Source organism: Leptopilina boulardi, unplaced genomic scaffold (genome assembly GCF_019393585.1).
Source record: "Leptopilina boulardi isolate dan_hultmark-lab unplaced genomic scaffold, ZJU_Lbou_2.1 LbouV2_210, whole genome shotgun sequence".
Taxonomy (NCBI): Eukaryota; Metazoa; Arthropoda; class Insecta; order Hymenoptera; family Figitidae; genus Leptopilina; species Leptopilina boulardi.
In genome coordinates, this window is record NW_026137764.1 from 686,677 (window position 1) to 703,502 (window position 16,826).

Consider the following 16,826-nt stretch of genomic DNA (forward strand, 5'->3'; position numbering starts at 1 on the left):
GCAAAATTGGTCGCACGGTAGTTTTGACTGTGCGGTCCCAAATAGTATTAATGTGCCATTAAAAAGTGATATTTCCATTCATTTAAACAGTTGAGGTTATTCGTGTAACAAGTAATATCAATATGTTAATATCAATAGCGAATTCAAGAAAAAAATTATGCCAATTTATTTATTTGTAAAATATTTAAATAAAAATTTTGCACTTCGAAACTTACAAATTTGTCATTTATCGTATTCGAAGTGTGTTATGGTTTGCTGACAAAATAATTAAATACTTATTAATGAATGCGTTCACAAAAGTAATGTAAAAAACACTGTAAAAAGAAAGGTACTAATTTAGTACCAATTTTTGTACTAAATCGTAATTTGGTTCGATTTTAATACCGAAATCAGCTCTAATTTAGAACTTTTTTTTACAGTGAATAATTAATGTACGCTTTAAATGTTGAAATACGACTACGCAATGTCCTAACTTTTTATTATAATTATGTATAACGAGAAAAGTGTCTAAAACTGAAAATCCAACACACAACATAACTTGAAAAAGTGTTTCTTTTTATTTTTACATAATTTTTCAGTTAATTTGAAAAACCTTTGGATTCAGAATTGCTTAAAAACTATATTGTGGACCTTATTATTTCCTTTAAATCATCAAAAAAATGTTAATATTTGAAATTTTTTTAAAAATCAAACCTAACCTAGAAAAAATTAATAAATATAATATTCTATTAATATGCGTGTGTGAATAGCGCCACGCTGCCAAGCAAAGCTGATTGGTCAAACCGTCTGTCGGTATTATTTGAGAACATTATAGCCCTAACTTGATAGCCAAGTCAAATCTACCGTGCTCTCCAGTTACAAATGCCTTGTTTAATAAAATTGGACCAACGACTTGAAACAAAGCAGTTATCACCTAATTTTTCTCTCCGTGCACAGCAAAAAGTCGTGCTATGTGGGTACTTAAAAAAAAAATCATCAAAATAATATTGTAAGACATTATTGAAAAAGTAAAGGCTCAAAAAAAGATTATTATTAAAATTAATTGACTTCTTAAATATTATTTATTAATTAAAAATGAATAAATTAAAGAAAATTAACTTTTTAAAAATCTAATTTATATTAAAATAAATCGTAGAAATGTAATTTCTGATGGTTAAAGAATGCATTTTAATAAAAAAAAATTCTAATTCCACATAATTCAATAAATGGTTCTATGATTCAACTACGTATACTGTCAATTTGATAGAATCTGTATTTGAACGTATGTGAATATGCCGTTTATTATAACAATAGCATGTGCTCATGAATCTAAACCAATTTGTATTGTTTCAAATATACTTTTATATAAACTAAAAACACTATTTTTTAATACAACTTTTTTATTTAATTAATGTGTAAACTTATTTGAAATCAAATAATGTTTCTTTGATAAAATAAATTCTACTTTCCAATTTTTTATTCATTTAAAGTTAAATTAAATTATTTAATAAATAAAATACATAGTACGAAAATAATTGGATGCCATCAAAGAGAGAAAAAGAGATAGAGAGGGGGGAGGGGTATCTTGAATTAAAATTGTTGTAAATTGTAATTATACTTTTGAAGTATTAAATATGTTGAATTTTCGCTTATATCGGATATTTTTTTAGTCCCTTTACATCCGATATATATAAGTAGGTTTTACTGTAGTACATCTGATACTATATAGTTAATATTTACATAGCGTAATTAGGTATATATAAGTGTTGGACGATAAATAATGTGAGAAATTATTGCACTATTGTTTGCGATAACAAAGTGTCATGTTTCTGGTAGACTGATTCTTGGTAAATATTAAGAAATTACGGAAGTCCTCTCAACGGTGTTTAACTACAACATTTATAGAGTGCCTAACGAGTACAGTACATAAGGACAGTCTTCTTAGTAACAAGATAATACTAATGATTGTGTACACTTCATTTTGCATTACATTTTTAGAACGAAAGGCAGGACAGTAAAAAAAAAAGAAAAAAAAATTACGAAATCTTGTTACTTCGAGTTAACCATTTCTTCAATTCTTAGTGTTTTCCAAGAGCAGAAAAAATCAAGACCATATATTCACAGAAGAATAAACTAATTGGTAATGTTGAATTCTTTTTATTTAAACAAAATATAATTAATTTAAAGTATTTAAAGAACAACTTATCAAGGCCTTGTCAGTTTTCTTTTAAATTGACCTATTTTGTGAAATTATTTTCATTTTAATGAAACTACGGTTTTTTATTATTTTTTATTTCTAATTTATATTCTATTTAAGATTATTACATATACAGTATACGAAACACTTAAGAATAATTTTGAAAAATCTTGCACGCATGGGGGATCGAACCCAAGACTCTTGGGACGCGAACCGTGTACTCTGACGCACACAGCTACGTGAACTTATAGACATTTTCCAAAGCTAATATTTCTATTTGAATATAAAAACTAGATGCTGTTTGAGATAATAAAATAACATAAATTTTAAAATATTTACATTTAAAAATAGTTTATAACAATTTTTAAGAATTTATTTAAAAAATCATAAAATAATTTTTTTTTTACTTTGGAAATAAATAAATTAAATAATTTTAAATAAGTCAATAAATTTAGCAAAGTAACGATCATAGAATCTGAAATCTCAATTTTCTCTTAATTTTAATTAGTACAAATTTTAACTAATTTGAATTAGTGACTCACTTTTTGCTTTTGAATTAGTACAATTTAACTAATTAATAATAAAAAAAAATTTATCAACGAATTATGTACTTTTTGTTTTTGAATTAGTTAAATTTTACTAAATGAAAAGCAAAAAGTGAGTCAATAATAAAAATTATTTAAAATTTTTACTAATTATTATTCAGATAAAAAATATATTAAAACTCTTGTATAAAACGATAAACTTTAACTACCAATAACTTTTTTTTACAAGCAATAATTTAAAAAACTTTGTTTATTTACAATTTTTTAAACGAGATAAACACTGATCAGTGCCCTTTTTTTGCTATGGTAACTGTTACCATAGCTACCATACAAGCGTACGACGGACGGACGGACTCCAAAGCGAGACTATAAGGCTTTCGGGCCTGGGTCACGAAATTCTAAAAATGAAGGAGAATTTTTGTGTTGTAGTTTCCTATTCAGGTATCATTTTATTTAAACTCTTAATCATCTTTAATAAAAAAAAACAGACAAAAAAAATTTATTTTTTAATTAAAGTCAAAATATAATAAAATCAAAAATTAATTAAAAAAAAAATGTTTTTCAATTCTATTTTCGACATTTTGTCCTGAATATTAAACCAAAAATGTACGAGGGAAGGTAGAGAAATCGTTATAAAACAAGGAAAAAATTCACATTTTAAAACTGGCAATTTAAAATAGTGTTTTTCGTAAATCTTTCTTTTTTTTCTTTGTTTCTTCCTTTTTTAACAAGTACAACAATAATTAATTACTTTGTGTAGAATGCTGTGAAAAATCCACAGAATGAAAAATTCAATTCATTTAAAAATACCATGGAGGAATGTAAAATAGTGATATTTAATTACAATTCGATTAAATTAAGTATCCAGTGTACCTCACGAAATTAACGTTAACCACCAGGTTCTAATTGGTGCAGCCAAGGGTTGAAAGGAGCTGGTGGCTAGTCAAAGGGGTGACTGCGGGGGACGAGCTGGCCACGAGATAAATTGCTTGTGAGGTTTCGACGAAACTGGAAGAGGATTTAGCTAACTTTCGCGTGGCATTTGGCACTAAAATATATATATATATCTTTCATCATATATATATACACTTAACTGAATGCAACAAAAAATTATTGTAATAATAAAATCATGAGATTTTTATTATTTTGGACAATACTCTACATCGTGACGTTATCCAATGACACTGAAGGAAATGCAAGGAGTAAAAGGGTCCTTGCATTTAGGAAGGGTAGCACGTTTTTCGTGAGTAACCAGTCATGCTGAGAAAAGCTGCTCGCTTTAGCGAATAAAGCTCATGGTTCATTCTAAGCGGTTAAGGGATACCTACTTTACGGCGTTAAATCCGATTTTGCGGGTCAAGAATTTCAAATTTCCCCCATCGAGGGGAATATTGTTGTTAAAATGTTTTCTTAAAATTTATTTAAACACAAAATGAGAGATTTTTCAAAAGTTTAATCGATTTTGTCATATATGGTTAGAATTTATATTCAACTAAATGATAGTTTAACAGAATTTATCATTAAATTTATAAAATTTACCATTCTTTTTCAATCAAGAAAATAGCGAATGGAAAAATTGTAAAATTATTAATAACACGAGTTCAGGTGTATAAAATTGCACAATAATCTAATGAAATTCTCAAGATGTTAAGAGCTTATATTGAAGAAGAAATTAAAAACAAGTTAAGAAGTGTGAAAATTGGAAAGCTTTCTTTTCAAATTGAAAGTGACACACAAGTTAAAAGCTCTTCAATTATAAAGTGCTTAGAGTTGAAAGCGACAGAATTTTTAATATATCTTTCCACAATATATATATAGATAGATACAGAGAAAGAGTGAGAATAATACATTTACACAATGTTGAATTGTAAAAGTGAGCCTCTCAATTCGTTAACATTGTATAAAAGAAAGTTTTTTCTATTTATAAAGAGGTGAATATTTTCTTTGATTTTAAAGCAACTTGCATGTATTTTCAGACAAAAGACTATTTCAAATTTAAACATTTTTATTATAAGTAAATTTATTATTAAAAAAAACAACTTTAATATTAAATTCTTTTTAATTTTTTTCTCTAATAAAATATATATTATATCTTTTGAAAGTATTTTAAAATTCATTGAAACAATAATCACACTTTTTTTTATAGAAAATCAAGCCGTTCATACGATTTCACTATGGATTCTATTTCGAATTCCAAGCATTTCTGAAATGGCGGATATAGAGAATTCCTTAGTATTGTTCAATTTGAAATGATAAAGGAATAAATTTTTACGGCATACGATAATGGTTTGAGTTTTAGTTCGACGATCAGAGATTCATACAAACAGAATACTCCAGAAAGCGGAATGTTTACTACTGTATAATGATAAAAAAAAACACACGTATGCTATATATCTAGCTAAAAATATTTTCGGAAATATTTCTACTCGCACACGTTAAAATATTTTCTAAATTAAAATTTTCTTCTACTTTAAAATGCAAAAATTAATATTGTAATATTGCTAAAAAAAACAATTATTTAATTTTTTCTCCGAATTGTTATTTTTCAAAGCTTTTTAGAGCGTTCACTGTTCTTCAAAAATCCGGTAGAAAAATTCAAAAATATTCAAAAATAACAAAATCACGGCCATTTTACTAAAAGTCTTTGAATTCAAATTACACAAAAACCCCACGAAGTGCATGTGAAATTAATTAACGGTAAAAATTACTCCCCCCTTTTTTTTGAAGATATTATTTTCTTTAAAAAAAGAAGAAATAAAAGTTAAAAAAAACTAATGATAAATAATGAATAATGAAGAGAAACGTCAATAAAGAAAAGAAAGAAAATGTAGCACAAAAGAAATAATTGAATTTCTTATTCATTGGCTTCAGAAAAAAAATATAACATAAAAGAGAAAAAAAACAGCAATAATGGAAATACAAGGTACAGTGGCAAAGGAAACACGATGATTTTGCGGTAACAGAGAAGTTTTGAATCGAGGAGAAATGAAACGCAAACCGATCATACCAGATGATATTTTCAACGTTGGAACATAAGAAACAGAGGCGATGCCTGTCTGACAAATGGCTTGCCAGAACCAGAGGCTGCACTCCACCCACGTTTACACTGCAGTGGCACCCATGTGATACAGTTTAATACTGGCTTCAACTCCAGCACCTGCTATACCACTTTATTCGCCAACTTCTACCAGTTCAAACGTTGGTCATTTTCAAAAAGACACGTTCTTACGAACATGTGTCTTTTGACGACGCGACATTTCTCGAAAAAAAAAAATAAATAAAAGATAAAATCAAGACCTCGCAATATTGCTGAGCTGACTACCAATCAATTGATTATTGAGAAAAAGACTCATAGAAATTTCTAATAAAAAAAATGGGAGAAAAAAATTTGGTATATATATATATATATATATATATATGTATACAGTTTTGTTTAAGCAATTTTTTGTTTTTGTAAATAAATTTTATGTTTGATACAAAAATTATATAATTTATCCAAATATAAATTCAATTATACAGGGTGTTGCAATAGTATGGAAATCCTTAAATACTTTTAAGGGATTTTATCGAAATCTTTGAATACATCTGAATAACATTTTTTGGGTTTTAATATGGCCCAAAATTAAAATTGGAATAAAAAATCACTGCATGTTTGTAAACAGAAGATTGTCAGGCCCAAAAATTCGAAATTAAAAAAATTCGATTTCATTTAAAAAATTGACATTTTTATTTATATAGGGCCCAAATGAGGTCCTTAGCCCGTTCACTCATTTCAACAATTAATACATTTTTTTAAACCCAACAACGGTTATTTTTAACATTTTGCTTAAAAATGCAGATTTTAAGAAATATTTAAGGGGTTCCATACTTTTTCCAAAACCCTATATATATATGGGGCATTCTTTCTGAACGGGAGACCCCTATCTCCACAAAATTGGTTTTGACCTACAGAGTTCTAATAGAGACCAAAATTTAGCTCTTTAAGTCTACTTTTTAAAGCAAAGTGGCCAAAAAGGAAATTCAAGATGGCCGATTTAATATGGCCGAAAATGTGCTCAGAATTCATTAAACCCAGGTAAAAAAATTAACGTTAGTGACTAACGTTAGATTAACGTTAGGTTTTTTAAAATCTAACGAAGGTTTAAAAAAACAATATTAAATATACTTTGAAGCCTGAAAAGATATTTAAACATCAACAATATTTTTTTCCAGTTTTTTTGAAAATTAATCTTTTACCAAATATAAGTTTTAAAAATAATTAATATTAATATTAATAATTATTTTTAACAAGTTCAGAAATTAATACTTACCGAAATCTTAATAATTCTAACAAGTTGATAATCAATTTCGTATAATTTAAAATTGAATTTTATTTTTTTATTTATTAGAAGTAGAATATAACGAAAAATTACAGTTGTAATTTAAAATTACACCAAATTCAACAAATTAAAATAACTGCTATTTTTGATATAAAAATGGTTGATGTTGAATTTGGTGTAATTTTAAATTACAACTGTAATTTTTCGTTATATTCTACTTCTAATAAATCGTTAAAATAAAATTCAATTTTAAATTATATACGAAATTGATTATCAACTTTTTAGAATTATTAAGATTTCGGTAAGTATTAATTTCTGAACTTGTTAAAAATAATTATTAATATTAATATTAATTATTTTTAAAACTTATATTTGGTAAAAGATTAATTTTCAAAAAAACTGGAAAAAAATATTGTTGATGTTTAAATATCTTTTCAGGCTTCAAAGTATATTTAATATTGTTTTTTTAAACCTTCGTTAGATTTTAAAAAACCTAACGTTAATCTAACGTTAGTCACTAACGTTAAACTAACGTTAATTTTTTTACCTGGGAATTCATTCTAATTTCGTACACGCTAAAAAAAACTTTGTATAAACTAGCGAAAATAATCTCTGGGATAGTTTTAAGTATAGTTAATATCGCCTTAGCGATTATCCATTTTCGCTAAAATAGAGAAAATTAAATTTTCTATGAGATTTAACTATACTAAATATATATTATGATTAGAATATAAATACAATATCTCTGAAACAGTATTTATTTTAACTATCATAGGAGATATTCATATGACTATTTTAGATAAAACATGTATTTAAACTTGTTAAACGTTATAAGTAATCTATTAAATAGATTTCCTTATTTTATAAATATTTTACTATTGCTATGTCACTGTTCATAATTTTTTTAGCTTGTATGCCAAAGAAATTCCTTTTGACAGAAATTCTTCTATGAGGTCTTAAATTTTAGCTATATTTATGTCTACTTTAAAATGTAAAATGGAATATTTAAAAATCAAAGATGGCGACTCCAATATGGCGGATGATTTTTCAAAACTGCTTAAATTCACTTGAAATTTATTAGTCGGGGATTTTTCGGGTCGCTGATTACGAATTTGGTGCTACTTTTTAAAAATTCAAAATGGCAGATCCAATATGGCGGAATAATTTTTCAAAATTGATCCGATTCGCTTGAAGCTTATTACTCAGGGTTTTTCGAGTCGGTGCGATAACGAATTTAAAGTCAGTTTTTCAAAATTTAAAATGTCGGACTCAATATGGCAAATGAAATTTGTTACTTACGGGTTTTCGGGGTCAATTGAAAATTATGTTACAACCAAATAATTTTTTGCATTTCTTACTAAAAATTTACTTTCATATAAAAAAATCATTGCAGACATTTGTTCATTACATACATAAAAAAAATTTTGGTTGCCGTTACTAAAACACATATTTGTACCTAAATAAATATTTATAAAAAGATACGTAGTTAAGTGACCAGATTCGATTTGTAATCGAAAAATTAGGATTAAATTCTTTGTGGGTTTGCGAAATTTTTCAGACAACAAATATTTAAAATCAATGAATTTATGTTTAATGTTTAATCAATAAAAAAGAAAATTTTTAAATTAATTACAAGTAAATAAAGTAAAGAAATAGTAAGGGATTAAATTTTCTAAACATAACACAAAATGTTTGGTTCAGTCAATCACAAACATTTTTATTATGCTGCAACAAAAAATGCTCAACCATATAGATTCATCGGCTTAAATACCAACAAAATTTTTATAGCTTAAACTAAATTTTTTTTTCACTCTACTGATTTGTTAACGTATTTTGGGATTTCATCGAACAAAAAAAAAATAACACAATATAAAGAATCGTGTTCTTCAATGTACTCCGATATCAAGAGTGATGTTTTACCCTAAGCTCAAGTTTCAAAGCACACAAAACAAAAGTTTATTCTTTTTAAGTAAAATAAAATATTTTTTAAACAAACTATAAAGATTTCATCTATATAAAAAGGAAAAGTAAACTTTTCTTTTGAAATTGACAAAAAGATATCGCTTCGTATATATACGATTCAATATATATATATATATATCTGTGTGAGAGAAAAACTTAAAACAAGACTTTAGCTTCAATTTCAAGATTCAGTGTATAACCGAATACTAAAGTAAAAAAAAAAAAAAACCTCCCACGACCCATAGTTTGCAGAGATATGTGATAAAATTTTTCTTCCCTCCATAACGAATTTAAGTTTCAGCTGCGTATACTTTATAAAAACTATTTTTTTCCCCTGCTTATATACACTCGAAAGGAAAGCATGAGTGTTCCATAAAACTTGTTATACTTTAAAATTCCCGATGTTACAATTTATAATGTCAAATGACTATTTAATTGAATTTTATGAGGAAGAATTTTAAATTTTAATACAATTTTTAACCTTTTGAATTTTTATTGAATAAAATTTTAATTAAAGAAAATTTTCATTTAAATTTTCAATTAAATTTTCATATGTCAAAATTTTTAATGGCAGGATTTTACACAATCGAATTAAAAAAAATTTCCTAATAATTAATTCAATTTTTATAATAAATTCATAAGCTTATCACTCAATTGAGAATTATATAAGTGTAAAAAAAACCATTATTTCCGAGTCAAGTAAAAATAGAAACACGTAGTTTTTTAAAAAACTTTTTCAATATTTCTAAAATTTGTTACTCGGCGATTTTTGATGTCGATGATTATGAATCTAACATCAGATTTTCAAAATTCATAATAGCGGATAAAAATTACTGTAAATGGACGAATTGTTATGAAATTTTATATTTTTATGTCTTTCGGGCCTTTAAATCTAAATGTAAATATGATATAAAAATTCAAAATAGAGGAAGAATTTTTCAAAATTGATTGAATTCACTTAAAACTGGATTACTTATAGAGGTTTTCGTTAACCCTGTACTATTTTTATGCAATTTTAAGATTAGTAGTAAATGACTTTAGTCATTAAAAAAATATTTCGTCTTGGCGACCAAAATTTGGTTGGGTAACAATTTTTTTGGTATTTAAGCAACCAAAATATTTGGTTGAGTGTTATTTGTTAGCATAACAAAAATGTTTGGTTAACTTAACCAAATTTTTTTGTTACGTAGTAAGAATTTCTGAAACGTGCCACCTAAAATTGAAAAAATTTATTTTTTGTTGAAATGTTATTTTTCTTATGGTATTTTATATGCACAATCACCTCCTAAAACGATTTTGCAAAAAAAAATTTGTTGTTGTTATTAACAATTTAATATTTTTGACCCTTTTTTAAAAAAAATTAATTCCAAAGAAATTTATTGATCGATTTTAGTAATCTAAACGGCATTCTTCTTGTCTTGAACCATAGTTTTATTGATATTTTTTTAGTGCAAAAATATTGATTTTTAGTGCAAGAAAAAATGGTTTATTTATAAACAAATAGTAAAAAACCATGAAAACAATCGAATTTTAAAATGAAAAAAATAGCTTCATATACTTAAAACCCTTCTGAATAATATTCTGTCGAGAAAAAAATGGCATGCATTCGACAATTGGTTTATTTAAACATTGTTGACAGCGCGCATGGCACATGTAGTACGTAGTGACAGGCGTCGCGCTACGTTCCGCTCGAACTCTAATGTAGGTATTCTATTCTACAAAGTCTGTGGAAAAATTAATTTTATTATTAAATTATAATTTTCAAATGTTTTTTTAAAAAGAATGTTTCAAATTTGAGTTTACATATTATTATTATTAATTTTATTATTGGGTAAGACTCCGTCAGAAATATCACGATTTTCAAGGGGTCTTTGGATTCGTTTGTAATTTTGTAAAATTGTAGTATTGGATATAAGAAATAAAAGTCCCAAAAGAATTTTTGAAAATTTTCAAAATTTTAAATGTTACGCCATATTGAAATTTTTGACAATTATTTTTTAAACATTAATATTTCTGAAATAATTAATTGGATCACAATAAAATTTTAATGTTATTGTTTAAAAAAACATATCTTTTCGAAGTGTTATGTAGTTGAAAAAAATTTTGAAATTTGACCCAAAAAAAGGCGAAATTTTTTTTAATCGTTGTTATACTTGAAAGGGACCGAGTTTTGAGTTTCTTGGAAAAAAGTAAAATATTCCTTATAATTTCACCTTTATTTTTCCAACTAAAATTGAAATAAAATCATTCTAAAGATATTTACTAAAAAAACAATAAATACAGCTAAAATGATAAGTTTTTATTATACATAATAATAATATGTAAACTCAAATTTGAAACATTCCTTTTAAAACAACATTTGAAAATTATAATTTAATAATAAAATTAATTTTTCCACAGACTTTGTAGAATCTTATTATATAAGATCTATATGTATATTAACAAAAATAGAGTATTTCATAATTCTTGAGAAAAACAAAATTAAAGAATAAGATTCTAATTTTAATTAGAGATTTATATATAAACAAAAATAAAATATTTCATCGATTGTACGAATAAAGGAAGAAAGAAAAATGATCTAATTACAATTACATTCTATTATTTAATGAACTAGATTCTTATCGTTGAGCAATGATATAATCTTTAATAAATAATTATTATAATATTATTATAATTTTAATAAATTATTTTATATGATATAAAAATGTTTTATATGTGGATATTATATTAAAATTCGATAAAATATAAATTCTGTTAAATGGAAACTCGATTGCATGAGATTATATTGAGAAAAATTTCTTCAAATAATAATTATTAAATATAAAATTTCTATTGAATTTTAATTTAAGGACTTTTTCACATGTTAAACTATAAACAAATAAATAAGAATCCGTTAATTAGTAATATGGTTCAATTAAAATTTTATCTGATACAATTCATGCAATTAATTGTTTTATTATATTAAATTTTCCAAACATTGAAAATTCTTTGAACCGATGAGTTTTATTGAAACATTAATGCGCGCCTCGCACACACACATATATATATATATATATATATATAGGTATTAAATAAAGCTTTTATTTAATTTCAGTATCGTATGAACTACAAAATCAATTCCTTTGCCTATACAACGATTTTCGCACAAGCGACTGGCTTCAAAGTTGTTTGGAAACTTCCCGAAGGTCCAGGATTTAGAAAACACAGATCCATTCGCGATATTCATGAAAACGCAAAGCTCATGTACGAAAGGTAATAAATAGTTTAATAGTCCGTGAATAATGTATAGAATGCTTTCCAGTTAATAGTAGTGGTAAAAGGAGAAATGGAAATGGGGAGGGGTTTCTGGCCAGACGCGGTTACTGGTACTTGCATTGGCCAATGGTGCAATGCTGTGGTATTTCAGGATCTCTGCAGTCTTCTTCTCTTTTATTTTTCCTTCGCCGCAGCAAAATATGCATTTCTATCTCTTCTTTCAAGAACGTCATGCTTTGCTACAATGTAATACATCCAAAAACTTAACACAAGATGCGGAAGTAGCTTTGTACCTTTCTCTTCTTTTGTTGATATATTTTTCTACAGTTCCCCTTTGTTCTCCAATATCCCAGTTCAAAAGGTGAAAAACAAAGGCACACGATATTTTCTATGCAAAAAAAAAAAAAATTCTCAAATTCTTCTTATTCATTTCATAAATAATTTTTCCAAATCTTTTTCACACATTCGTTTGACCCGCAGGTAAATAAAAAATTAATTTTTTTTAAAATCATTTTTCGATTTTAGCCACGGTTTGAATGGACAGGCATGTTTGATGAAAAACATGTGTGAAACAATGGAATTTATTGAAAGACAAGACGGAGTTGTTGCAAAAATATTAAAATTATTGTTATGGTAGGTATAATTTTGAATGGTTTGATTGTTCAAGCACGTAAAGTCAATTATTTGTCACGCTATCGAAGCACTCATCCATTAAACGAATTGGTTTTAGGTCCTCTACTGAAAATGGAACGATGAATGCGAATCCACTCACATGCGGTCATTATGCCAATCAGTGTCCGTTACAGTTTATTGGATTTAATGATTTTTACCAATATCGACGATAGAAACGATTTGATTCTGTAAACATAAGGATAAAATCAAGTTATATATGAATCATAAATCGAATATTAGATTCTATGTTTGACAATTTTGCGTAAATCAATATGTTGAAAAATTATCCATGTAATTTCAGTCCATCAAAATTCAATTATTTCGTTAGCAAAATAATTTGCCCACGCTTAAATATATTTGTTACAATTACACAATAGTTATTTGCATTTGCTAATTTTGGCAACAACAAAATTTAATTCATTGAATTATTTATTTTCTAATTTTTCTTACTATCATGATATAATTATTTTTAATATTATAAAATAATGAGATAAAAATAAATTAAAAAAAAGTCGGTTAAAACATTTTTAAAGAGTGCAATCATGTGGAATTTGAAATGAAATTTACGCAAAGAGGCAGTAAAGAAATATTCAAAGGATGAAGAATCAGACGTGTAAGTGTCTGGGAGAAAGAAATATACAGCGTATCGTTTACGTCGGTAAACAAAGTAACGAAGAGGAATAAAGGTGGAAAGTTATTAACGTTGTGAGGAGCGACACGTTTCTCGCGTTTCCACTATCAATTTATCTCCGTAACGGTGAGCATGGAAAAATGTTTGTAGCTTCTATTGGTGATTTTTTTTACACTTTCCTTTACTACGCTATTTTCACCGTCTCCCTCTCTTTCTCTCTCTCTCTCTCTCTCTTTTATTACATTCCACGACAGGATGGTTATAATTGCATCTCCGTGGTTTTGCGCCGGAGCACATTAACTAAAGGCGCTAATTTAAACTTTTCCGCGGTTTCCGCCAAGTCATCATACACAATTACACGGATTGCTGAGGAATATAAACTACTCAAGACTATTTTGCTTTTATCTTATGCAGTAGATGAAAGTTAATTTTATATGTATAATATAGTAAATGTTTTACGAGTAAGTTGGAAAAGCAATAAAATTTTGTTATTAATCTAAAAAGAGTTATTATCAAAAAAAAAACGCAAAAAAAACATGGTTCCTTAATCCGTTGCCTGTTTCCGACCCACGGGTGGGTTGTAGAAAAGTTTGGCCTAGAATATTTCCGACCCACCCGTAAGTCATGTTCATTTTAGTCGTTCAATTCAAATCTGACCTCAAAATTAAAAAAAAGCCAAAATGGCGGATACAATATGGCGGAATTTTTTTTAAATTAATCTGATATGCTTGAAAATTGTTACTCGGGGGTTATTGGGGTCGCTAATTACGAATCTGACATTAGTTTTTTAAAATTCAAAATGGCGGAGCCAAAATGGTAGACATAATTTTTTTAAATTCATCGGATTTGACTAAATTTTGGTACTCAGGGGATTTTGGAATCGTTGATTATTAACCTGACCTCAAAAGTACTTATATACTGAATTTTATTAAATTTCATAATAAAATAAAAATAAAATCGGACAAGTGCGAGTTACACTCGCACTGAAATCGAGGGTTCCGTACTCGAAGCGAACTTATTTGGTATAAAAACAAATGTTTAAAAAATATGTGTTGTATGACAACTAATATAAGTGATACAAAAAGGAACAATTTTGTAAAATTCAAGAAAATTGTTCCTCTTCGTATCACTTATATTAGTTGTCATACAACACATATTTTTTAAACATTTGTTTTTATACCAAATAAGTTCGCTTCGAGTACGGAACCCTCGATTTCGTTCGCTTCGAGTACGGAACCCTCGATTTCAGTGCGAGTGTAACTCGCACTTGTCCGATTTTATTTTTTAAAAAATATTTTACTAAAAAAATATAAGAAACATAATTTTATTTCAACTCGCAATATTTTTATTGTATTTATATTTTAAAAATATATTGAATATTAAATTTTATCTTTCTAAGTCAAAAAGAGATAAAACTTAAGATATTGATATAAGGCTAGTAGCTGCTTGTCAAGGAAAAATCGAAAGTTATCTAAAAAATAAAATTTGTTTATTAATTCCAGAAAAATCAACTCCAATCATCCTCGCTATATTTTTTTGTAATCTACACGTAAAAATACGTCAAAATATATAAATTTGAATCACTGTAGAAAAACTTTTTTCGTTTTTTGCGGAAAAATACATTTTTTTCTGAAATTTATCATTTTTCTTCAAAAATTTGATAAAAATTGATCATCAACTCCAATCGCGCTTACATTTTTTCCCTGTATTTTTCACGCAAAAATTGAGTTTTACAGCAAGTATGAACAGTCTGGATTGAATATTGTGTGCGCTAGGGAGAATAAATTATTTTTTTCGAAATTTTTGATTTTTCCTTGACAACGCTATGTAAATTGATCCGAATCAAGTTCGCTATAATTTTCCTGTAATTTTCACGTAAAAATACGTAAGTGTGTCAAATTTGAGCTCTTTATGTCAAAAGATGTCCCCCCCGCTAGGGGGGGGGGGTACATAGTCATTTTTAGGCATTTTTCGTAAAAATTCATGGTTTTTCCTTGACAACGCTATGTTAATCAATTCCAATCAAGTTCGCTATAATTTTCCTGTAATCTACACGCGAAAATACATATGTGTACTAATTTTCAGCCCTCCAGATAAATTTATGTGGCCGCTAGGGGGGGGGTACACGATTTCAAAAAAACCGATATTAATAGGGTTCCGAACCGAGTACGGAACCCTAAAAATTGTGTCCGCCATTTTGGATCCGCCATTTTGAATTTTGAAAAGTAATGCCTGATTCGTAATCAGCGACTCCAAAAACTCCCGAGCAACAAAATTTAGTCAAATCTAATAAATTTAAAAAAATTATGTCCGACATTTTGTATCCTCCATTTTGAATTTTGCAAAACTAATGTCATATTCGTGATCAGCGACCCCAAAATAAATAAGAGGGATCAAAATTGTTCTTACGTAATTAATGAATGGCCCCTCAGTACCTAAATTAAACAAATTTTTTTTCACTGTAGGTATTAAGTTAATTTAATTTTTAAGATAAAATTTATTAACCAATTAAATAAATAATTAAAAAATACTAAATTCGTAATCATGACTGAAATAAATTATTCATTAATACCTAAATAATTTTAACTTTAGATTAAAATTTTTTTTAAACAATCGTTCATGAAAAAATTAAATTATAATTGATGCATAATTATTATTAATTTATTTCTTTAAATAAAGCAATACTGTTTTGCTTGCTTAGTACTGATTTACTATTACTGAAATGTCACTCTCTAAATTTGAATCAGCTAAAATCCGCTGATTGGCAGCGAATAGTCGCTGATTGAAAAAGCTATAAGTATGCAGCTGCGAATCAGCGACTAACAACTATTTCAATCAGCGGAATACTCCATTTTAAAATAAATTTATCTTCCGACGAAAATGACCGACGTTCGCCGATTCGTGTTTCGCTATTTTATTAGCTGTAACCGCTGATTTGCAGTGAAAACTTTATTCGCTGATTCAAACAGTGAAATTTTCGCTAATTCAAATTTAGAGAGCAGTATTGATTTGGTAGAGATCCAATATAAATACCAGTATTGGCTCAATACTGGCTGCTTAATAAAAGTTCTAAAATTGAACAATGGGAAAAACCAGTTTCATGTATAATCGACAATAAATATTAGACTCACTTCAATGAATAGAAAACCGTAAAGATGATATACATATATATATTTGTTGAAATCATTAAGAACCCAATGTCAACATATTATGTATATAAGAAGTGAAAAATCACGCAAATTCTCCGTTACAAAATCTTTGCAACT

General features: G+C 27.0%; 1 protein-coding gene across 2 annotated transcripts; it reads left to right on the top strand.

Annotated features, from left to right (window-relative positions):
- The first annotated feature begins 1,979 nt into the window (after positions 1-1,979).
- On the top strand, positions 1,980-13,934 carry LOC127278714 (uncharacterized). 2 transcript variants are annotated; one of them, XM_051300542.1, is made up of 5 exons: positions 1,980-2,119; positions 3,621-3,964; positions 12,097-12,254; positions 12,783-12,890; positions 12,988-13,934. In XM_051300542.1, the coding sequence occupies exons 2-5, from the start codon at positions 3,851-3,853 to the stop codon at positions 13,100-13,102; spliced, it is 495 nt and encodes a 164-aa protein (XP_051156499.1). In that variant the 5' UTR covers positions 1,980-2,119; positions 3,621-3,850; the 3' UTR covers positions 13,103-13,934. The 2 variants fall into 2 exon arrangements, with proteins under 2 accessions (XP_051156499.1, XP_051156500.1); XM_051300543.1 differs by lacking the exon at positions 3,621-3,964 and having other exon boundaries at positions 2,049-2,119.
- Positions 13,935-16,826: the final 2,892 nt, after the last annotated feature.